At 38.2% G+C, this 24,726-nt stretch overlaps 1 protein-coding gene and 1 non-coding gene across 5 annotated transcripts in view; one reads left to right on the top strand and one right to left on the bottom strand.

Moving 5' to 3' along the window:
* The window catches only part of PHF20L1 (PHD finger protein 20 like 1), an 88,042-nt gene that overhangs the window by 4,187 nt on the left and 59,129 nt on the right, over window positions 1-24,726 (top strand). For 2 of the 4 annotated variants that reach the window (XM_030303839.1, XM_030303838.1), the window contains exons 3-6: window positions 16,035-16,206; window positions 16,352-16,436; window positions 20,195-20,283; window positions 20,544-20,621. In XM_030303839.1, the coding sequence (XP_030159699.1) occupies window positions 16,035-16,206; window positions 16,352-16,436; window positions 20,195-20,283; window positions 20,544-20,621 (424 nt within the window). The remainder of the gene's footprint in view (window positions 1-16,034; window positions 16,207-16,351; window positions 16,437-20,194; window positions 20,284-20,543; window positions 20,622-24,726) is intronic. The other 2 variants (XM_030303840.1, XM_030303841.1) reach the window with 1 other exon arrangement.
* On the bottom strand, window positions 1,897-1,969 carry TRNAK-CUU. Its single transcript has one exon. It is a non-coding gene; the product is annotated as a tRNA-Lys (tRNA).

The raw sequence follows: 24,726 nt of genomic DNA, 5'->3' as shown, positions 1-24,726 counted from the left end.
AGGCTGAACTAGCTTCCGGTTTTGGACAGGGACCAGTTTATTAATTTTCTTAGAGGTTTCCAGGGATATTAACATACTTTCAGCATTAGTAAGAAATTTGCTTTCAGTGGTGAAATGTTTTCTAATTCAACAATTGTTAATTGATGGCCCCGTAGTTAAAACGATTATAAAAGAGAACTACTTTAAAGGTGAAGCCCGAAGTGCTTTTAGAGTACTTGGAATTTGAGAGAAAAAATGATCATTGTAGCTAAGTTTTTCCAGGTCTTTGCTTCGCACCAAGAAATTCCTAAGTGTTTAGGTAGTGTGATAACATGCATACGTAATCACTGATGAAGTTTAGCTTTCATTTTAATGACTCCAGTAGTAATGGTGTCTTAAAGTACGTAAACATCAGCCAGAATAATCTTAGATGATAATCAGTGAAACATGTCATTGGTTCGATTTTTGTGAGCTCATTTTATATGAAGATTTTAGTGTTCTGCTATGGTTGGCTCCTTAATTAAAAAGGAAGGAGAGTATTGTATATACATATTCTAGGTAGTTAAATAATTTTCTTACTGTGACTTTGTTTATTAATGTTGGTAGTCTCAAGAACTAGGTAGCTTTGGGTGACCCCTGTCATTTAGTATTAAAGTGCTTTACTGTAAGACAACTAATTGTTAAGATTTATTGGGTTTTAGATGGGCATGAAAAAGTTCTACGAAGACACAGTACTCTTTGGCAGAACTTTATTTTAAATGAGGCAATAAACCTTATCTTTGTATCATTCCATTTGGGTCATTCTGTATTTCATATAAATGCTACAGTTTTTGCTTGAATGTCAGGTAAAAGTGTAGAAGGATTTTTGAGGGTTGAGAAACCTTAATATTTTTGGGAGGAGCAAAATAGTTTAATCACTGAAATTTGCTGAAATGATTCCACTTTCACCCCTCCCTCCCTGTTTTCTTTCCTGTGTCTCTTCTGTTGCACCCATATAGAATGCTTCATCGTCCATATTTACTCCGTACAGCTGGGAAAGTATGGGGTTCCTATTTGACATAAGTCAAATAGGCATTGGACAGGGAGGGACACGTAGGAGTGCAGATACTGCTTGCTGTCTCTGCACACAAGACATTTCCAGTAAAGCCATGTGTCTCTTATGAAGGAAATTAACATCGCGTGTTGATAGAGAAGTGCGAAGGGAAAGTTGTGCGAGTGGAGCACCCAAAATGTCAACATGTCCTGTATGTAGAAGATGTGTCCTATATAAAAAAAGGAAAATCGTTATTACTGTGTGCCCTAGACGTAAAAAAGATAAATTCTGAATTAAGTGGGCAGAAATCAACAGAAATAAGCTTCCAGTTTTAGGTTTGGGGGTAGATTTGATTTCATAGGAAGATACAATCCTTTTCATATGGAAAGTACATGATTACTGCTTGAGCAAACCATATTACATTTCTTTAAAGTCAGAAAGATATTTCATCCTTGAAAATACAGTCCATACATTTTTTAAAGTAGTGATTTGTTACTTTTTGTTTTCAAAGTCATTTTAGAGCTACATTAGGAAACTCATTGATAGTTGGATTACCTGCGAACACTCATGAATGTAGGCCGTAGGAAGCCATTGAGAGGCCAGCTGTCTTCAGTTACAGTATGTGATTTTTGGATTTCCTATACTGACTAAACCTAACTCCTGCTGAGTAGTTAGGTTTGCTTAATTTTTAATTAATTTTCTTTGATTTTTAATTTTTAAGTTATTTTTGGGGGGGGTTGCTTAATTATAAACTGTTACAGTTTTACGTAAAACAGTTTAGTTTCTCAACAGCCTTTTAATTTAAAAGACTTCTGTAATATTATAGCTAATACAGTCAATCATTTTCTTTTACTTTTTTAAATATTTTATTTTTAAGTAATCTGCACCCAGTGTGGGGCTCGAACTCACAACCCTGAGATCAAGAGTCACATGCTCTACCAACTGAGCCAGCCAGGTGCCCCCGCAATCAACCATTTTCTGTCTTACCTCCGCAACCCCGGTGTATTCAAACTGTGACATACCAGCTTATAATCTCTTGAGTGCAGTAACATCATAGAATGAAAAAGAATGCAGGTGGTTGATACAGGAGTATATTTGGGGAAATAAAGTTCAGAGTTGAAGTTCTGTTGGAGATACTGGAAGTGAATTCTAAGGACAAACAGGTAGGTCCAAAGTCAGACTGTCACTTTCTGATCCTGTAATATGGATAAGTCCTTGACTTCAGTTAGTGTATCAGTAAAATGGAAGCAATGTTACTGTCTTTTCCTTAGAGGATCATTTTAAGGATTAAATAACGTGTGTAAACTTGCTTCAAATTCTACAAAATAGTGCATAATTATAAAGCACTGAAGTAAATACAAGGGAAGAGGGAGAGTTGAAAAATAAGTCTTTGAGGATCTGAAGACTTAAGTGTGTACGTTTTTAAATGTAGCTTTAGTATTGAGGTGACAGTGGTCTGGAACGTACGAGGAAAATCATGTCATTGTAACCAGCTACGAACTGTCTTTTTTGAGGTGATAATGAAATGTTTTGTTACTGCAGAGCTTTACAGTTGATAAAGCATCCTTGCAAATATTATAGTTTCTAATTATTCTGAATATTGGTCAAGAAGAAAAGTGATAACATCAACTGGTTTGGACTACTGATTTAACTTCTGTCTTTGGATGAAATTGAAATAGTTACTCTGTAGCAAGTGATTTCGTTATGAAGACCAAGTACATATGCTCTGAAAATTTGAAATATAGAGTAATTTCAAATATTCAGATAAAAAAGAAAATATTCAGATGAGTTAATGCTCTTCTGAAATTTTTTGGAATATTTCTATTCTCTTCTAGATATAAAGGAAAGGAAAATGAAAAAAAAAATGTGGAGATATCTCCAAGTATCAGAGTTTGATAGAATAGTGTGAACTTGAATTGGCAAATGCTGTTTCCACACATTAGGAGTTTTTAAATTTTTTTTTTTTTTCAACGTTTATTTATTTTTGGGACAGAGAGAGACCAGAGCATGAACGGGGGAGGGGCAGAGAGAGAGAGGGAGGAGACACAGAATCGGAAACAGGCTCCAGGCTCCGAGCCATCAGCCCAGAGCCCGATGCGGGGCTCGAACTCACGGACGCCGGAGATCGTGACCTGGCTGAAGTCGGACGCTCAACCGACTGCGCCACCCAGGCGCCCCGGGAGTTTTTTGAACTGTATGGAACGTTTGCAAATGTGAGTTTTTAAAATGCTCACAAATAGAATTTTAATAGAGTGGGAAAAATTGAGGAAATTTAGATTGTAGCAAGTACAAATACTTTCTAATTTGAACAAAAGTACATATTTTCTGAATAAAAAGGGTTGCTTTTTTCTAATTGAATTTAGTTATTCAAAGGCAAATATTAATAGAAGTAAGTTGTGTTATCTCTATTTGCAGTAGAAAAATGTTCCTGGGAAGTAGTAATGTAGACCAAATTTTAAAACTCAAGTCATTTTTAAATTATGTTAGTTGAGTTCGAAGTTTGTAGAAACCTTAGGTGAATAGTTTTAAAGTAGGAAATCTTTTGCTAATATGAAGAAAATTTTCTGTATATTGGGTTTCCCTAACTCTGTATATTTGAAAGGTTTGATTCTTATTTTGAGTCACTACGTACCTTTGAAAACCTGATTTTAGCTGTAGACTCAGCAAAATGTACAGTCACACTTCTATACCCCCAAATTGAATTATATCATATGGGTGGTCATAGAAAATTTATCCGGGACTCCAGATTAAGGACTCTTCTTGCAGAGAATTTCAGATTGAAATCTATGTGATTTTTCTTTTTAATTCCTAGATTTTTCTGTTCAGAAAGTCACAAATTTTGAATCTTTTTTTTCAACTTTTTTTTTTATTTTATTATTTTTTTTTTATTTTTGGGACAGAGAGAGACAGAGCATGAACGGGGGGAAGGGCAGAGGAGAGAGGGAGACACAGAATCGGAAACAAGCTCCAGGCTCTGAGCCATCAGCCCAGAGCCCGATGCGGGGCTCGAACCCACGGACCGCGAGATCGTGACCTGGCTGAAGTCGGACACTTAACCGACTGCGCCACCCAGGCGCCCCCCACAAATTTTGAATCTTAAGATCTAAGCGAGTCCTCATTTTCGCCATCACATAGGTCTGCATCAGTGCACAACGTAGTTTTTTAATTTTACATTTTCGCCAAAAAAAACCCCTATAAACTTTTAAGGGTAAAGATCTCTGTCTCCCTTCTCTTCCCTCAAAATATGGTGAAAGCAAGGTCAGATGCAGGGGCAGAGTATATGTATTTATTATTCTTGTTTTTACTCTGATGTTCTTTTCAATTATATTGATTCTTTCCTATAGAACTTCTTGTTATTTGCTCAGACTTTTTGCTCATCCTAGTTTTCTGGAAGGCGAAAGAAAAGGAATATTGGAAAACGTAAATACACTGGAAGTCAGAAGATGTGAGTTCTGGGTGCTCTTTGACCATGAAGTGTGCTGTGTGACTTTGGATAGTTCCTTCTCTGCTCTAATGTCCCTAAATGAGGGGTTGTGGCGTTCCAGGTCCCTTGACATAGAAACTGAAATTTCTTTGATTTACTTTCCATCAATTTCAGGGATGATAGATTTTTATAATCTCACTTTTCATTGGGTAAATAATACAGACTTGAGGCAAAAGTAAGACCGTAGAAGTCCTACGTAGTTTGTTCAAAACTGCTGGTCACTCAAAGAAGAGAAAAAAATGAGTTGACACAGTGGAGAAAGTTGAATCTAGTTTGGAACAAAAACGATAGTTTTGAAGTTTGGGGGAGAGTGGTATTGGGCACATGTTGTCCTTTCTCCAACCTGCTCTCCCACTCATTTAAATACTTTTCATTATTTAATTTTGAAATTACTTAGAACCATAACTATTGGCTTAGAAAAGTGTATTTAACCAATAGGATGCCCTAACTCCCTAACTTTCCATGTGTTAACAATTCACTAATTGATTCTCTTACAAAATTCATGGATGTTGTAGTTTTTGAAAGTGATTCAGGTGAAGTCTAGAAGCGTGAGCTTTAGCAGCCTCTGATTCACCTACAGGTTTGTTACACACGCATCACTGGGCCGACGCCCGCAGCTCCTGAATCAGTAGATCTGCACTGGGGGCCCAGCAGTTTGCACTTCTAAAACGTTTTCTAGGTAATGCTGGTGCTGCCGGTCTGGAGACCACATAAGAGATTCACTGGTCTAGGGGCATACAGAATGTTAGCCCAAAGATAAAGTTTATGAGGTGGATAGCAATGGAAATGGTCAGGATTGTTTTTGAATTTATAGTCTGTTGTTATTATGTTTGTTGGAAGAAGTAAAATACAAGTACATTGCAAAATGATGCATGATTCAAAACCATTTTTTGCTGTTTTTCAGTACAGTAGAGTATATTGACCTACATGTGCTTTGACAAAGTGCTTCAGTTTTCTTGCTTTCTTCTTTCTGCTTTATGTAATCTCCACCGCTACGTGGCTGGATAGTTGGTATTTAGGTCCGTGTTGACAAGGGGCAAAAAGACCGTCTATGGTTATAGTTAATTATGGATTGCTGTTGTGAGATGATAGCTTCTATACTGATTCAGGATATATGGGAATACTCAGTATGTCACTTGAGTTTTACAGGAGCCTATCAGGTCTGGGACATTCTTTGCCGGTTTAGAAATGATGTGTGTCAGGTTTGGAGATATTAACAGTTTTCTTCCAGCTCATCTAGTTAGAAAAAATCCTCCTGTACCCAGGTTCTTTTGACTCTCAGTCTTATGATCTCGTTACTATAACCCATTGCCTCATATATAGACACCCTGGAGTTTGAGCCTCAGCTTCAGGAGGTAAATGGGCTCAGTGCTGATAGGCTACTTCATTCCTGACTTTCTCTGGTGACGTGTGTGTATCTGGTGTTTAGAAGGGCCCCAAGAGTCCAGCATGCCCACGTCGCTCTTGTTCCATGGAATTATCTTCTACAAGGTAGGTTAATTTCAGGCCTATCTGGCCTAGAAACTCTCCCTCCCAAGCTTACCTTCAAATCAAGCCTTCAAGCTAATGATTTCCTAGCTTTCTTCACAAATGTGTAGTAGTGTAAAGTCCAGGAACCTTGGGCTTATTGTAGTGTGCTCTCTGTGTGTGCGTGTGTGTTCGTGTAATGGCAAGAGTTGGACTGAAAGAGAAGACCGTTGTATTTGCTCATCTGACATTTGGTTGAAGGTCAGCCATTGTATATCACATGCATCCAACTCTATTCATTACATCATTCCTGCTGAATATTATTATGTGTTGTGAGATTTTACACTTGCCACATCAAATTAGATGCTACTTTATTTTGTGATCAAAGCCACTAGTTGGGAAATAATTTATCTGGGTGATAGTCAACTCTACTAAAGAGAATGGCTGGCAGTTGTAGTTTTGCTGAGGAGACAGAACTGCTATCTATAGATGCTGATAAGTTTTTAACTTTGTTTTTAATTGATTTTTTAAGTGAGGGGGAAAATACTAAGTTTTAAAGATCAGTGTAGGGGCGCCTGGGTGGCGCAGTCGGTTGAGCGTCCGACTTCAGCCAGGTCACGATCTCGTCCGTGAGTTCGAGCCCCGCGTCAGGCTCTGGGCTGATGGCTCAGAGCCTGGAGCCTGTTTCCGATTCTGTGTCTCCCTCTCTCTCTCTGCCCCTCCCCCGTTCATGCTCTGTCTCTCTCTGTCCCAAAAATAAATAAACGTTGAAAAAAAAAAAATTAAAAAAAAAAAATAAAAAATAAAAAAATTAAAAAAAAAAAGATCAGTGTAATTTTTTTTAAAAGCAGTTAACATGATACTGAAAAGGCAGTTTAGTTTTGCTATTTTCATAAGGGTCCCAGTTTTTAGTTTTTCTGTGTGACTTTTTATTTTGAACAACTATTGACCATCCCTGCTATCACCTCCCATACATTATTAGTCATCACGTAGAACTTTTCTTTTTATAAATTGGAAATTGACATGCAAGTGTTATGTTGTTTCAGTAGCTGTAACTCCTCTTTGAGAGAATTGTTGCAGTGAAATTGAAGAAAGAATGTGGATATTTATTTAATATTCGATGTGTCTTAAAAGTCTGTTTTTTCACCGCAAGAAAGCTAACCTTCTTGAATTAAAAATAAGTGTGTTCCTGGTTTATCATGGTTAGGGAAGGTACGAAAGTATCAGTACTTGCATGAAATAATACGTATGTACAAGGCCTAGCCCCTTTTACTCCTAAAGGTGCCCAGCAAAGTTTATTGAATTTTGACAGGTTTAGTAAAGAATGAGCTCAAGAATTTTGGGGATATCATGATATCTGGTTACTGTTTCAGAAATTTTTGGCAAATGAGTTGTGACTGATGGGTAGAAAACTAAGCGTAGGATTATATTTGTCAAACTAGACTAGTAAATTTTATTTTTCAAGTCACCTAGTGTTTTTCTTAGTTCTATAGCAAATCATCCCCAGGATTCCTATCTTAATTTTAAATTTATAACAATTTTGAAACATCCTAAAAGTTAAGCCACTTGCTTTTTTCAGACTCCTTCATTTTAATGTGATATTTTGTACTTAGGCACAATTGAGGTATACACCTTTTGGGAAATTTTAATAATAAAGCAAAAGAGCCTTTTTGTGCATGGGGGGGGTGTTTTTTGTGTGTGTGCAGTGTGATAAAAGCTGTTTTCTGTACTCTTTGGGCTAACAAAAATCAACTTTAGCCATTTTGTATCAAAAGCAGAAGATTAAAACTGAATTTACAAGAAAAAGTAAACATAATATCTGATTTTCTTATTATTTTTGTTTTCAGTACCTGTCAGTAAGAGCCCCCTATATTTGAAACTGCAGTAAGTGTGATAGGTGAAAATCATCAGTTGGCAAGATGCACAATATATATTGAATGTCTTTAATGTCAGACGAACCTCATTTCAGGGATGTACCACTTAATTACCTATTTTTACTTGAGCAAGTTACTTAACAGTTCAGAGCCTCTATGACCCCTCTGTAAAATCTGGGAGCAATAATAGTACCTAACTCAAAAAGGCTCTTTGGGAATTAAGAGAGTGCATCTTAAAAGCTTATCATGGTTTGTGCCACATGGTAGGCACTTAGTAAATGTTAGCTTTAATTATAATGACAGCATGAATCTAGTGGGAGAGGAGTCCGTGTAAATCTTTAAAACTTCAACCAGTAGGTGTATAAACATGTATAGTTCCCTATAGTAGTAAAATAATTTTTAAGTCTGGAATATTAAGAAATAGAAACTGAGTGGACCTCAACTTGCTAGAATTTGGGTTTTGTGACAAAATTGAGTAAAAAAAGGCGTTTGGTCCTGTTAGTCTGAACAAAGTATATAAAGTACGTAAACTTTGGGTACAATACTGGTGGCATTTTTTGGTGGAGTAGGAAAGGAATTTTTGATAGTCTGATTCTTGTGGTGGGAGTTGGTAATAAGCAGAAAGGCCATGGTGTAGGCATTTTGATTGATTAAAACTGACTGTGGATGAATGTACGCGTGGCAGGAGATTCAGGTGCTAAGGAGGTAGAGGGGAGTAGGACTTTATATCGAGGGATCTGAAATGAAACCTTAATTTGAAAGGTGGCGGCGTCACAGTTCTAAAGGAACACACGTAGCTAACTCTGATCTTACCTGTGTGTTGCTGCAGAGGTGTGGACAGGTAGGCATCAGGGGGGTCTGGCAGCTTATACTGGACACGTGTCCTGGGGGTGGATGCCTCTGAAAAAGCGACCTGACGGGTGATGCGATGAGACACTTAGAATTCTGTGTTGGAGAAAATGGGAGTCTGACATATAAGCTATTAGCTGAATGTTTTGGAAAGTCTAGATTCTTTTGTATTTACACTTCATTTTGGAATGTCAAGTTTGGATAAAAAGAGTTTTGTTTTCAGTGTGTTGTTAAAGTGTGAAACAAATTAACACGCAGTATCTAAAAGCACTTCGTCTAAAAACACTGGAACACTAAATGACATTGTTCTTGTAGTTTAATCAGTGAGTGGAATGGGTGAGAAAACCCTTTTGAAAATTACAAAGCAGACTAATAAATTTAAAGTACTCCCAAGAAGCTAAAATTTTAAAACGTTATTTTTATTATTTGGCAAATAATCCTAACAATTGTATGTAAGGAAGTTCTTACCTCTGTAATTCTAGTTCTTCTAAGGTGTTTCAGTCATTTTTTACGACACCGTGTTAGAGTTTCTTGCTTACAAAGTGCTTATCCACAAAACTGTTTGGAGTTGTTAATCTAACTCCCTAAATTTCTGCTAACATTTAGATTATGTGTAAGGCATATTTCAGGTGTGTTTCATTTTTTAAAAATCAGAGACCTGGGGTGCCTGGGTGGCTCAGTCGGTTATGCATCCGACTTCGGCTCAGGTCATGATCTCGTGGTTCGTGGGTTCAGGCCCCGTGTCGGACTCTGTGCTGACCGCTCAGAGCCTGGAGCCTGCTTTGGATTCTGTGTCTCCCTCTCACTGTCCCTCCCTTGCTTGCACTCTGTGTCTGTTTCTCTCTCACAAAAATAAATAAACATTTAAAAAAAAAAAATTAGAGGCCTCCTTTAGGAGAACATCTAATTTAGGTACTGTTTTTGTGTGCTTCTGTAATATATCTTCAATATTCTAGCTATAACATTGTATTGTAATTGAGTTAATTTATTTGATTCTCGTTTTCTTTTCCTTCCCTCCTGAATTTGAGTTTATTGATTGGAATAATATCTTTTATTTGTAGCTTTATTCCAACTTCAGAGTCTGGCACATAGTGAATTAGATACTCCCTGTTTGTTGAGTTAAATGAAATGAATGAGGAAGTGTCAGTTTTTAGATTTATATAATTTAGAAATTTTATTGTCTTACCAATATAGACAAAAAATGACTTATTTAAAACAATTTGAATAACTTATTGGGGCAGGGTTTTAAAATCCTTTGCCTTTTGGGGGGCGCCCGGGTGGCTCAGTTGGTTAAGCGACTGACTGCGGCTCGGGTCCTGATCACGCAGTTTGTGAGTTTGAGTCCCGCGTCGGGCTGACAGCTCAGAGCCTGGAGCCTGCTTCGGATTCTGTGTCTCCCCCTCTCTCTACCCGTCCCCTGCTCATGCTCTGTGTCTCTCCATCTCTCAATAGTAAATAAATGTTTAAAAAAAATTAAAAAATAAATAAAATCCTTTGCCTTTTTGATTAATGTGGTACTTACTCAAATGATTAGTTAAATCTCAGAGTGAATTCTGATGGTCTGTAGGACATTAACAATGTAGGCTGGCCTTGTTCGGTGGATTGTTACCTATCAATGAGTAGTTAACAACTCTGTTCTGTGGCTTAAGTGCAGGAGATCCTTGGCCCTGAGTGTATCAAGGAATTTCTCTTGTCATGTCCTCATGGTTTGCCTTTCTTTATCAATACAGGTAAAGATCTGGGTATTACAAAGTAGATGACAAATCAGAATGAGTTCAAATAATGTTTGTTTTACTGTTAATATATTGAATATATATATATATTTTTAATAGTTCCATGCCCATTATTTCTTTATTCTTCCAAGGATAACAGAGCACCTGTGGTATGAGTTAATAGATAATCTTGCCTTCCAGAAGGACTTTTTGTTTCTGATCATGGACCCCTTTGAAAATCGGATTAAAGTTGGGAATTCCCACTTCAGGAGAATATTCGTACATATCTACACCAAACAGCATTTTGCGGACAGTCTCAGGGCATCATGGTCTCCTGATTTAGTGAGTGAATCAGGACCTGCCCATGTTAAACAGTTACCAGTGTACAGGAATTCATCTGTAATGGTAATTCCCATCTTAGATTTCTCGTATTTTCCTTGTGTTTTGACAACACTCAGGAGTCAGTGCTGTAGGGAACTGATGCAGTGTATTCAGTGTATAGCCAACCTCTTTGGTCAGCATTTGGTTCTTAACGGATTGCGGATTTGGTCCAGAATCCACAGATACTGCTATGCTGAATGATCTTGTATAAGTGGGAGATCCCAGTAACAGTGTTAAAATGTTGGTATTCTTAGGTGAGGCAATAAAGTATTGTAAGCATTCAGAAAAGGTGAAAATGATTTTTATTCTTGGTGATGGATTTGTTCTGGTCTGTAGTTATAGCCACAGTTTAACTTGACCCTTGAAGTCTTTGACTATACTAATTCAGAGAGGGTCCTGAGAAATCAACCAACAGATTATGGTAGTAGAATTGCATGCGTGAAAATACCGTTCAGTTCAGCAAAGATCACTGTAATATCTTCTCAGAATTTCTGAATGCTATTTGTTTCCATTAAGCCTAATAACCAGTTTTAGAGTGGATCATTTTTCTTAAGTTCGTTATACTTGCTAGGAATCAAGTGCGAAAGACATGAAGGTGTGGCAGACAGACCTAGAGCAATGAAGGCAATTCCTTGTTTTCCACACAAGTGAAGATCATTGAAGCAATGCATGCGTTGCAGAGTGGGATTCGAATAGGGAGGGTAGATAGTGGAAATTTGATAGGGTTGTGCAGTAACTCATGATAAGGGGTGAGAGAGCTCTACGTAGAATTTTGGCACTGAGGAATCATACTTCCCTCTCTTTTGAACCCTTAAGAAATGCCAACCACGGTGTTTTCTTCTTATCCCTCATTGAAACCCCAGTCTCCCACTTCTCAGCTCTTTTCCCAAATCATTCATAAATGTCTGGGACTCAACCTAATCACTGTTCTTTAACACTTTTCCATGATGTAGCCTTTAAAAAAAATGGCAAAACAAAAACATTGTCACTACATCTTCCAAATTCATTAGAAAAATTTTACATTCCATTCACACTCAATTATAATGAAAACTAAATTATACATCAAAATGATTGTGCTGTAGGTCAAGATAGAGAGGCATTTGTAAATACGTTTTTTCAATGTTATTTTTCATTCATTGTGTGTATCAAAGCATTATTACTGTGGGCCATTTGCTAGAATAGGGAAATCACTTCTTTATATAGAACACTCTATTAATTTGCCATTTTGTGCATTTGACATGTATAGCAGAGATGTTGATGTTTTTTTTTTTTTTTTCTAAGATATAACTGATAACCAAAGTAAGGGATTTCCTGTTGTTTCTAGAATGATGGAGCATTTCATTACTTTGCTATTATAGAGCCCTTCAGTTTGAACCTAGCTAACAAGTCCAATCTGATGTCCCACTATTCTCCTTTATTCACCCGATGGCTTGTTTCGCAGTCTAGCCAGAAGAAGCGGTTTCCTTGAACTGCCTCCCCGTGTCTGGTCATGAGGTTCTTGAGGACAGAAATGTCATTCTGTGGTCTCTGAATCCTCATTATCTGGCTGATTGCCTGACTTTGGCTTTAAGTAAATGAACACTGACAAACTGAAAGTGTGTGTACTTTACCTTTGTTTGTACCAGGCTCATTAGGTCTAAGTCCTGGAGGCTGTTTCGAAGACCGATGTAGATTAGGTCTCCCAAGAACATTCAGTGCACTCCCCAGTTTTCTCTGAACTGTTAATAGCATCTTATGGAAAATTTATATATATACTTAGCAGTTTACCATATATGATATAATTACTTTGATACGGGCCTTATCCCAGTTCTCCTGTAGGCTTTTGTGCCAGTTGGTTTTGGCTGCGAATGCTCTGCCATGTGTATTCTTGGACAGTCATCTGTGAAATGGGGACTGTGTTATCTATACCTTGGATGGTTACCAGGATCCAAGGAGAAAAGGTATATAAAGAGCAGTTGACACTCAGCAAGGAAAGAACAGAGAGCCTAACATACATGTAAATATTCTGAGTCATCTCTCTCCTTGTCTGACTCTAAGCTAAGCTCCTTGAAGACAGCAGTTAATTATGTTTCCTTTTTACCTACCAACAGTGCCTAGCAAGTTCCTTAATCTTATTAGATGCCCAAATATGTGTTGACTGAATGAACAGAAATTCAGTCATTGTTAATAATGGTAATATTTATGGCTCCTTTATTTAAGATTCAGAATTTGATTAGTAAACATTGTAAGAATGAAAAGAGATACGAATCTTGGGTATGTGTGTTACTTATTTAATTGTTGGCCTTCATCTGAAGTTTACCTCTCCATCTCTGGATATTTATGGAAAGAGTATAATATACTGTAAATTATCCTGAAGCACTTCCCCACAAGTCTGGTTGTTGCATCAGGCATCCTGTCAGTGAAACAGAATTTGAAAGATTTTAGGAAAACTGTAAGTTACTTAAAAGTGCAGTTCAGATTTAAATTATATGAACTTATTTAGATTCTGACTCTGTGCTGAATTCAGTCACGTTATGAACATAAAGATGTGTTGGACTCTTCCTGTGGACCATTTTCACTTTGAGAAATGTTTTAAATATGTGGAGTTGTTTACATTTAGAATTTGAAGGAACCTAGAGGATAAACCCCTAATGTTTTGCTCAACAATAAAAAGGTGTGATAATAAACACGTGGAAGTATAAATTTATTCATTTTTATAGTTGAAAGAAAATCTCTTTTTATAGTGGTGAAGTGGGTGGTGAGCGTTGGAAAATAAACTAAAGGGCAACCTTACCTCTAGGCTTCCCTCAGCGCTGTTGACAGTTTTTATGTTGTAAAAACCAGAGGAACAAAACCATACAATCAGAGCAGTGTTGCAAGAGACCGACATTACGGCACTGATTCTGAGTGGGTAGGGTCAGTGTGTTCACCTTGGGGAGTATGTTAGTTCCCTGGGTTTTGGGGTTTTCTTGTTTTTCTGCCTTTCTTTAACAGAATGTTTCCTCATCTACACCGCCCCCCCGCTCCCCGCCCCGAAAGACTAAGAGTAAGCTCTAACTTAGGGCTGTAAGGTCGACAGCCTTCTTAGTTATGAAGAAACGTGCAGGTGGTCTTTAAGGTCACTTCTCACTCATTCTGAACTTTCCCCGAGTGGCGGCTGGTGCTGTGTCTGTCACTCGGCTAGATGCTGGGGGATGCAACGATGGACGTGACTCTGTTATTCCTTGAAGCTCACAGGCCAGAGTAGCTTCTAAAATCAAGTCCCTTAGATGTCTGCTAGCACGAGAGATGTTAACAAATGTTCCGTGATAAAAGGATTACATATTTCTTTCACTTCAGTACTAGTAAATGTTTCATCTCTCTGTTGTTGACAAGACCGAGAAGTCTTTCAATAAAGAAAAGAATTAAACTTTTTAGCCAGTATTTTCCCAGGCTGTTTAACCATCAGACCCTTTCTGTGTGTCACCGGTCTTAACGTTGCAAGGGCTGTAAATGCTCTGCAGCACACGGTTTGGGAGCCTGCCCTGAGATGGTTCTGGCCAGGTGGGTGCAGGGAGGGCTGCAGGGGCAGGGGGAGGGGGTTGCACATTCAACCGGGTCTGGAATGAGGAGTAGAAAGGGGAAGGGGAGGCCGCCCAGGGCTGGGCCAAAAGGACGGAAGGTACAAAAGCACGAATGTTTGACCTAGCGTGGGTGCGTGGTGTTTTTGAAGGGACCCCAAGTGGGAAAACCCAACCTACACCGGAGCCAGGAAGCTACCCCAGAGGAGGATTCAGGGCCCTTGGAATGCTTAAGAAGCTTTGAATAGCATGAGTGATACAAAGCTTATAGTAATCGGTTCCTGAATTTCGAAGCTCTGTAAGGTCTGTCGTGCTTATGCTGAAAGCCAGTTTTCTGTAGGGAGAAGAAAAATTCCAGATTTATCACAAACTAGCAAAAATATGAAATAAACTATTAGGGCTGAATCATCTATGTGCTACTGTTGAATTCTTACGGTTATTTAATGATAGTTTTTAAAAACTTTTGAGTCATCTGTGAACATTTAATACAGTACATTAGGAAGGATGAGGCAATTTTCCTTGTTGAAAGTTTCAAGTTAACTAATTTCTATTTTAGATTTTAACGTAGGAGAGTCATCACACAGAGAGACAGAACAATGTACTGTTGTTTTTATATTTTAGAATTTAAAGTTTAACTGAGCTTTTCCCCTACTATCATTAATGTGCATTTTATGTATTTATTTATTTATTTTTAGTTTTTGAGAGAGAGAGAGAGAGAGAGAGAGACAGAGTGCAAGTAGGGGAGGGGGAGAAAGAGAGAGGAAGACGCAGAATTGAAAGCAGGCTCTGTGCTGACAGCTCAGAGCCTGATGTGGGTCTTGAACCCATGAACTGCGAGGTCATGACCTGAGCTAAAGTCGGATGCTTAACCGACTGAGGCATCCAGGCACCCTGATGTGCATTTTAAAATATTGGAAAGTACAGAGAAATAGAAAAAACAAAGTGATTTTGTGTCATAAAGAGACAAATGAACATGTTGGTATATTTTGCCAGACAAATTTGTTTTACTTATAATTCTGCTGAACACAGTGCTGCTACTTTACATTTCCCTATGTAAATTTTTTGCAGATACCACATTTAAAGACTATAATTTTCCATTCAGTGGGTATGCCATTGTTTGTATTTTTTTCTAACCATATTTTTAGGTGGCTTGTATTTTCTTTATTAATGTTTTGTATGTATAGTTCCAGATTTGTAATGATTGAGTCAAAAAGTAGCAATCTGTTAAGGCTCTTGAAGTGTGTTTTCCAATTAAAAACAGTGCAGGTAATTTATAGTTCCTCTGGGAATGTATTGAAGTATTTTTTTAAAAAACTTTTTTAACATTTACTTATTATTGAGAGACAGAGGGAGACAGAGCATGAGCATGGGAGGGGCAGAGAAAGGAGGAGACACAGAATCTGAAACAGGCTCCAGGCTCTTAGCTGTTAGCACAGAGCCCGAGGCAGGACTCGAACTCACAAACTGCGAGATCATAACCTGAGCCATCCAGGCACCCCTGAAGTATTTATTTCACTGGATATTGAGACCAGACATTAAAGACAAATAATAATAAAGCAACCTTTGTTGGTTCAATTGTTTAAAAATATGGACCATATCGTTTTGTTTATGGATTTAACGGTAAGCAGTGTTTTCAGTTAAATTATCCTTTTTAATACTTTGTGTAAACAAATGTAAGAATTTTCTCTTGATGTGAAGCTCCTTTTTATCTTGGAGGTATCCGTCACGGATTGAAAAAATCGACTATGAGGAGGGCAAGATGTTGGTCCATTTTGAGCGTTGGAGTCATCGTTATGATGAGTGGATTTACTGGGATAGCAATAGGTTGAGACCCCTGGAGAGACCCGCATTAAGAAAAGAAGGGCTAAAAGATGAGGAAGATTTCTTTGTAAGTAGCAATCTTCTTCCCGTTTGCTAGATGTGTAATGACATATTCTAAAAGGAATTCTGTTAAATATTACAAAAGCTTGTTTTTATAAAGGAAATGCTTATTTATTATACATGGTATTGATCTTAAAAGTTGTTTAAAATAGGATTTTAAAGCTGGAGAAGAAGTTTTGGCTCGTTGGACAGACTGTCGCTATTACCCTGCCAAGATTGAAGCAATTAACAAAGAAGGTATGTATTTAAAATGGGATTGATAGTAAAATTTAACTGTTTCTAATTTTAATTCTTGTAATTGTCACCACTGTTACTTCTGTCTGTCTTATACTTAATGAATTGCCTGCTAATACTCTTTTCTGGGAGTATTTCATTGTTACATATCGTGTAGAATAGCATGATACATGATCTGCTTACCACCTAAATAAACTGTTTAAATTAGAAGTGTGAAAGTTGGTTAAAATTGTTCAGCTTTTAGTTGACAGGCTTATATTATGTGCATTTTATTTCTCCTTCTCTGTTTCCAGTTTGCCGGCCAAGTTATTTTTATGAGCAACTCATCCAGAGTGTTAGGGAAGGTTAAGGATACAGGAAAATTCAAGTCAGTTCAACTTGGAAATAAAATACAGTACAGTGTTTTTTCTGAGGAAAGAGTGTGAGAATTTATCAGTTTGAGGATTTCCTATTATTGCCTTTTTCCACTGCCCCTTTTTTCTTAGTTTCTGTGAATAATTGAAAGGGAAATTTCCCGATAGCCTTTGTGGCATCCAAACATTCATATTGAGCAGAAATTACTGAACTGACCAGTGATGTTCAAAATAACACAGGAATCGGGTGTGTTCGTGTGGCCAAGGCTAATAAATCTGTGGGGCGGATAATGTATTTAAGAAAACAGGACTTGAAGACTGAGGAATTTGGAAAGGCATGAGAATTAGTATTTAAATTAGTATTGGAACTATGCTTAACTATTTTATTTTTTAAATTTCTTGCTTAAAAATCTCATTTTAATAAGTTGTGAAATACTTGTAAGTATATTTCCAAGTCAAGAATACATCCATTTTCTGTAACAATTGTTTCTTAAACTTGACCACTCATCCGTTCCGTTTACTAAAGAAACACACATTGAGTGACAGCTTCTTTGCAAGAGAAGGATTTAAGTAAGGGGGCACTTTAAACCCGAAAGACAAACAGGTCAGCTAAAGAGGGAACGAAAGGCTTTTCTGACAAAAGAAATGGAATGGCATATTGCAGAAGAATAGAAGAGAGGCCCGCCGCTTTTTAGGAACTGCAAGACTTCGTTGTAACTGGAGTGAAGGAGTCCTTTGAAGGGAGTAGAATATCAGAAGAGCTGGGACAGAGAAGCAGGGATCTGCGTATGGAATGTCTTGTAATCTTGCTACAGAATTTGACTTTTTTGGAGGTGATGGGAAAGAAACGTGGAAGGGAGTTAAGCTGAGGATTTAAAGTAACAACAAACTTGAGAAAACATGGGAGGTAAGAGGAGACAAAAGAGGAAAACATTTAAAAAGAGACATATTAAAGAATGTTAGGTGTGATAAAGCAAATCAGTGTTGTCTACCAAAAAATTATGATACAACTTTATAAGGCCCTATTCCAGTTTATTGTTTTAAGGAATTGAAATAACAGATATGGCTATGATTTTACCACCACCAGTCACCTTCCTCCTGCAGGAGTTGAGGGACGTCTCTGTTAGGTTTGCAGGTTACTTTTCCTTTCCTGGTATGCTTCACCTCACTGTGCACTTAGCCTCCTGAGAGCTCTGTTACGGAGCCCATGTTCCTGTGTCTGCTACCCACGGGCCCTCCGGGTTTATAGCATGTGGGCAGTCAGCAACAGGTTGTGGAAAGAAAGGAAGCAGTAACGGGTCAATTCTTTGGGATAATTAATAGGATCCACCCAAAATAAAAGAAGATGATGCAAAATTAAACAACACTCTCCATTTTATATTTTTAGAGCTCATGTTTATTTATTTTGAGAGAGGGAGAGAGAGAGAGAGAGAGAGAGAGAGAGAGAGAGAGAGAGAGAGGAAGTGGGGGAGGGGCAGAGAGAGAGAGACAGAATCCCAAGCAGGCTCTGCGCTGTCAGCACCGAGCCTGATGCGGGCTCGAATTCATGAACTGTGAGATCCTGACCTGAGCCTAAGTCGAGAATCGGACGTTGAACCGACTGAGCCACTCAGGCGCCCCAGCACTCTGTGTTTTGATGAAGAGCCGTTTCTTTGAGTGTGGAGAGCTCTGAGATCTTGTCTCCGTGCTTACACTCCTTGGGAGTGTAGCATATACAAGTACACGTGTACACACACATGCAGTGCACTCAGAAGCAGAGCCCTCCTATTTTGTCCCATCCCATTTGTCCATGGGCATAGAGCACAGAAAATTAAGCTTGTATTCGTGGAAGAGCGGTGACGCTCACTGCAGTCTCTGCCGTTTTGGGAGCAGTTTGAGTGCACCCTTAGTGAAGTGTTAGCAGATACGATTTCTTTTTAAAATATCTCCACTAGAGGTCTTTATTTTGCGATTCCCGTATGTCCCACGTGACGGATGAGCCTGCCCGCCATGCGCGTTCTCCCACCCCGCACCCCCCCGCCCCCGCCAAGGGAAGGCAAAGGCAAAGGCAAAGGCAGCCTTCAGGAGGCCTTCTGTTCACTGTAAGAGCTAAACAAAACCTGCAGATACGAACGTTTACGTGTTTGTAATAAGTCTTAGAGAAGTTGAAGAGGAGGGGCGAATGTGTAAACCGGAGGGGACGGGGAAGTGTTCATGTCACGGGTGGGATTTGAAGAGCTGAGCCTCGAAGAGTAGGCTGAGGGAGGAAAGGAGGAAGGCATCACAAGGGCGGCACCGGTGTGATCAGCAGCAGGGAGGGATGAGTGCCCGGCTGGGGTGGCGTGGAACCTGCTCTCATCTGGAAGGCGGTTCCTGCAGGAGGAGTTCAGGCCGTTGCAGGGTGGCGGTGGTCAGGTGTCAGGCGCACGTGGGGTTCGGTAGTCTCAACGCTTTCTCAGTGTCTTTACGTCCTGGTTACTCAGCTCATCAGTTTTTTTCAATGACTTGGGTTTAGAGCCTTATACGTGCAACACTGTGAATTATGCTAATCACAGAAAATATGAAATGAAATGATGTTCACATTACAAAATTAAGGAAAATGTTTTGTAGATATATGTCTGGTTTGGTGCCAAGTTCAAAGCCAGTGATACCAATTATGGCACTTACTGTTTTGACTTGTTTTGTAAAGGTCCAGTACATGTTTACTTAAAGGGGCTCTCAGCCATCATTTGTACAGGAAATGATAGAAAAACGTTGGAATTTCTTAAGTATAAAACCTACGTAATTTATGCTTTGTGGCAGTACTGACTTTTATTGACTTGAAAGCATGGACTCTGTGGCAAAACCTGAATATACTTTGTGGTTGTCATTAAGGCAGGGTGTTGCGTCCTGAAGGCAGGTTGAGTTAGTGGGAAAGGCCTCGGGATGGGGGGTTGGTTACAGCTGTGCTGCTGTTCGGCTGACTGCTGTGGGTGCAGCGTTCAGCCTCCCTGGAAATCAGTGTTCTGATCTGCACAGGAACACTTTCATGTAGATGGTATGTAAAGTATTTTCTGGCTTAAAAGCCTGTGGATCTAATTCTTATTTACCAGTTCACTAATACAGTGAAAGGAATAATCTTTTCCTGAATAAATGATTTTTCCCCCATATCAGTTCTTTCTCTCTGTTACTTGGAAAGAAACTTCCAAAGAGAGCAAATGATAATTCTTATAGAAATATTATATATATGTTTGTAAGTAATGATCTTATTAGATAGGAAGAGAAAATAAACTTCTCCAACTTCCTGCAGTTCTTAACGGGTTTGTGTGTGTGTGCAGTTACTGCGATCAGAGTGTGTTTCTTTCTGTTAGGGCGTTACTTGTTAGGTTTCAAGTGTTGCTATGAGATTGAGTTGTATTTTCTAATGATTCTGACTTGCTCCTGTTTTAGGAACATTCACAGTTCAGTTTTACGATGGAGTAATTCGTTGTTTAAAAAGAATGCACATTAAAGCCATGCCCGAGGATGCTAAGGGGCAGGTAAGAGAGTTCAGCATTCCTAGCTACCCAAAGGGATGTCTTCTTGAATGGTGACCAATCAAAAAAAAAAAAAAAAAAAAAAAAAAAAAAAATACATATACATATATATATTAAAGGGAACTAATTGTAGGATTATGTGCTGATAGCCCCAAATAGCAGCAAGAAAAAGAAGCTTAGAATGTAAGATAAATTATACACTTGATTTTTGCTTCTTTGGCTTTAGACCTGCTAAAGTTATAGGTCACTAGTTTCTGTTCCAGGTGAAATCCCAGCATCCACTAAGCTGGTGTTGTCCTATCGACCCAGCTGGATCGTGGAACCAGTCTATGGGAAGTGAGGTAAGTGCCTTTTTTTAATTTTGTTTTGTTTTTCCTGGTATATAGTATCATTTAGAAAGTTAATTTTTAATATAAAATTTTATATTAAGTTTCTTATCTTCTTTCCTTTTATAAATCATAGTCATTCATCTTCTTTTAAAAGGCGCTTACCTGACACTCTGTAGGCTGCTTCAGGTAGGGCTCTGTGAGTCATAGGATGTAAGCAGTGTGTTAAAATGCCTTGTCACTGCTCAAAGCAAGAATGATGAACGGTAAGCATTGGAAGGAGAGTCTGGGATGAAGTGAAAACCATGATTCCATTGGTTGAGTATGTTTCCTGAAATACTGGAGAGAAAAGGTGCCACTAGAAATTTAAAATATTTTCTTTTATGTTCTGCTGTTATTTGGGATTTTCAGCACCTGGACCTACAATTAATTTTTAGAATTGAAAGTAACCTATGAAAGTGTCTAATATGGAAATACGCTTGTATTTGTTCCATACTGTGCAGTGAAAAATGTCATTCTGAAACGTGTTGAAATCATCTGGTCAGCTCCAGCCAAGTGTATACATTTAGTAATCTAGAAATGTGGATCACTGCAATAAAAAAAAAAAAAAAAAAAAAAAATTCCTCCTATCTTCTGAGAAGTGTGATCGTTTTAAATCACCTGCTTTTTAAAAATTTAGTTTTGCAGTGATCAGCTGGCATTTCTTCCCCAGTTAATATGGAAATGTAGTTTAAAATGGAAATGCTTTTGACCGGGAAATTGCTTTGTGTCTTCCTACTTGTATGTATAAATAAAATGTTCCTTTAAGCATTCAGTGGTGTGATTTCTTGGTTACTGCATAGAAAGATTAAAACATCGGGAACTTAGTATGTGCCTGTTTAATTAAACAAAATTCTCTCTCTCTCTTTTTTTTTGTTTTTTGTTTTTTGTTTTTTTTTTTTTTTTTTTTGCTTTAAGGCTATTCTTTATTATTCTGGTTATTCACATGTTTGTGAGATGGCACTAACTCTAAAACTTCATTTTTTTCCAACGTGAGATACTGAGCCAGTTTGGTTTGTGGTAAAATGACAAGTAATAAAAATTCATTGGATGTCTTGGGTGTTTATTTTTAATAAGTAGTTACATTATGATGTGTGTGAATGTTAAAATCAATCCTGAATATAAACTATTGAAAGAACATGGGTAGCACTATATCCTTAATTTACATTTTTCTTCATAATTTTTAATCACAAGCACGCTAAAAATATTTGTAGAATTGTTTTTTTATAAAACGCTCTCTTTTCAAAGTGTCTTTGTTTCCCAAAAAGTTTTGACTTGTTTTCATGTAGGAAATAGACTAAGTCAGGTGTTGTGTGGGAAGTGCTGAGAGAATCCAACTTTGCATATATTTTCTAAATTTTTAGTACCTTGAGAATTCCTTTGTAAAGATATACAGTAAATTTATGAAACTAGCAAAGGATAAGTAGATGCAATATGGAAATACTCTTCTCTAAACTTCCTGTGGCTTTTTCTATCCTATCTTGTCTTTTTGCAAGTGTGCTGATGTAAAACTCACTAGTATTAAAGCTTTGCTCATAAGGTCCTGTACCGTTTATGAAACTTTGTTCTGCATACATTATTTAATTGGGTTCCCGTAGCAGATCCTTTGACATAGCTGTAACTGATACTTCTATTTCACATCTGAGGAATTCAGAACTTAGGGAATTGAGTGACTGACTTAAAATTTCACTTAGGCATCATGTGCAGAGTAACTCTGAACTCCCATCTGGTTTCCAGCATGCTCCATATCTTGTGCTGCTCTGTTACCTACAGGGAACTTTGAAGCATATCATGAGTTCTAATTCGTGGAAGGATCACACCAGTTATAAAAAAAAAAATTTTTTTTAACGTTTATCATCTTTGAGAGACAGAGAGAGACAGAGCATGAGCGGGGAAGGGGTAGAGAGAGGGAGACACAGAATCCGAAGCAGGCTCCAGGCTCCTAGCTGTCAGAGACCGACGCGGGGCTCGAACCCATGAACTGTGAGATCATGACCTGAGCTGAAGTCGGATGCTCAACCGACTGAGCCACCCAGGTGCCCCCACACCAGTTATTTTTAGTAGTGAATCTTACCTATTTAAAAGTAGAAGGGGGGAGTGCCTGGCTGGCTCAGTCGGTTGAATGTCCGACTCTTGATTTTGGCTCAGGTCATGATCCCAGGGTTGTGGGATTGAGTCCTGTGTTGGGCTCTGTGTTGAATATGGAGCCTGCTTAGGATTCTCCCTTTCCCTCCCTCTGCCCTTCTCCCCAGCTCGCGCGTGCTCTCTTTAAAATAAAAAATACAAATAAACCAAATAAATGACAAATAGAAGGACAAAATAATAGGAGAATTCTTTAATGACACAACTGCATTGATTCCATGATTAACAAGTCACATGATCAGGAACTTTAAAAAAATACCTAATTGCACTTTTAAGAGATACAACACGAATCTCTCCCAGTTTGCTGCTCATTGGAAAGAGGAAAGAGCTGGAGTAGAATTTACCTCTGGCATTTTTCAGCATTTCTGTAACATTAACTTAAAATTTTCCCCACAACATGGAACCCAAAATTAAGCACTTTGCTCTTAATAAGACTGTACAGATCTCTGCTGAATTTAACACTTTGCTTGTCTGGTTGTACTTTTGTTTCTCTTTCTGCGTTGTTGATTACTGTCTTTCATTGGTGCTTTCTTTCTCTAGTACTGTAATGTGAGTCTCAGAGTTCAACCTAGACGTAGCACTTGGGCTCCCCAGACCACTTCCGCCCCTTGTGCCTATTCGCACATATTCTGATCGTCATGACTTTGTCTAATGGTTTCCTTCTTGCTTGCGGTGCCCTTGGATGCCTTTCCTTCTGCCTTTTGCCTCAAAGATATCTGCTGTAGGGTTCAGCTCCTCTGTCATGTTCCCTGAAGCTTTCCGTTAGTCTTTCTCTTAAGTCACAATTAATCTTTTCTGTTTTGTTCTTCCATGGTATTTTGTTTATTCCTCCACTGCCTCTCCTATCACACTGTCTTATAGTTAATTTTATTTGCCTTTCAATTCCTTACAGGTAGGACCAAAAAAACGTGGCTCTAAGTAAACATGGGGTTGGACAATATTGGTTTATCTGGTTTGTTTTGAGGTTTTTTTTTGTTTTTGTTTTTGTTTTTTTGCCAACTAGAGACATAAATCTGTATTTTACACCTGTGTCTTAATTTGCTTTCTAATAAGACATGTACTGGGGACACAGTTTAAGTACTGAGGAAGATAGATGCTGGGCATTTTTCAGGCAGGAACAAAGATGTGGTGACTCCGGGGCTCATGCGTTTTAAGTCCTTTCAGGCAGCATCTTTTATAAATTGATGTCTCATGACTGCTTAGCGTGCTTCCTGGCACATGTAGCAAGGTGTTGAACAGAACTTTGGTGAATGAATAGTTTGGTGCAATCATACGATATTTTTAGTTCATTTCAATCATGGGGGAGAGAAAGAAACACAGGTTCTCTTTGTTGGTTGTTTATTTTTAGTGGCTTATTGTCTTCACTATGTATTTTCAAGACTGAGCAACCATCAGCCTCTAATGACTAATGATTGAGGTTTGTTAATATAACTTGTGAAGTAAATGTATTTGATGTTGAGAAGTAGTTTTTAGTTACTTGGACTAAAAATTTAGTGTATTACCCATTTTGGTTGAATTTGAGCTGGTCTCTTTGAAGCTTAGTGGCCTTAGAGGAAGATTAATAGAAATACTTTGTAGAAATACTACAAATACTTGTTGTAAGAAAATTTTCTCGGTGGTGAAAATTTAAATGTTAGCACCACGTTTCTTACATAGTTCCTTTTTTTTTTTTTTTTTTTTTTTAGGAGAGACAGGGAGCGAGCACGGGGGAGGGGCAGAATTGGGGGGAGAGAATCTCAAGCGGGCTCCACGCCCAGTGCAGAGCCTGATGTGGGGCTTGATCTCTTGACCCTGAGATCATGACCTGAGCTGAAATCAAGAGTCGGATGCTTAAGACTGAACCACCCAGGAGCCCCTCTGTATTTTTTACAATAAGCATTTTTAGTTTAGAAAAATTATGTAGCAGTTAACTTTAAATATAAACACAGGAAGAATAAAT

Source organism: Lynx canadensis, chromosome F2, assembly GCF_007474595.2.
Source record: "Lynx canadensis isolate LIC74 chromosome F2, mLynCan4.pri.v2, whole genome shotgun sequence".
NCBI lineage: Eukaryota > Metazoa > Chordata > Mammalia > Carnivora > Felidae > Lynx > Lynx canadensis.
This window is presented reverse-complemented; position numbering and strand designations above follow the sequence as displayed.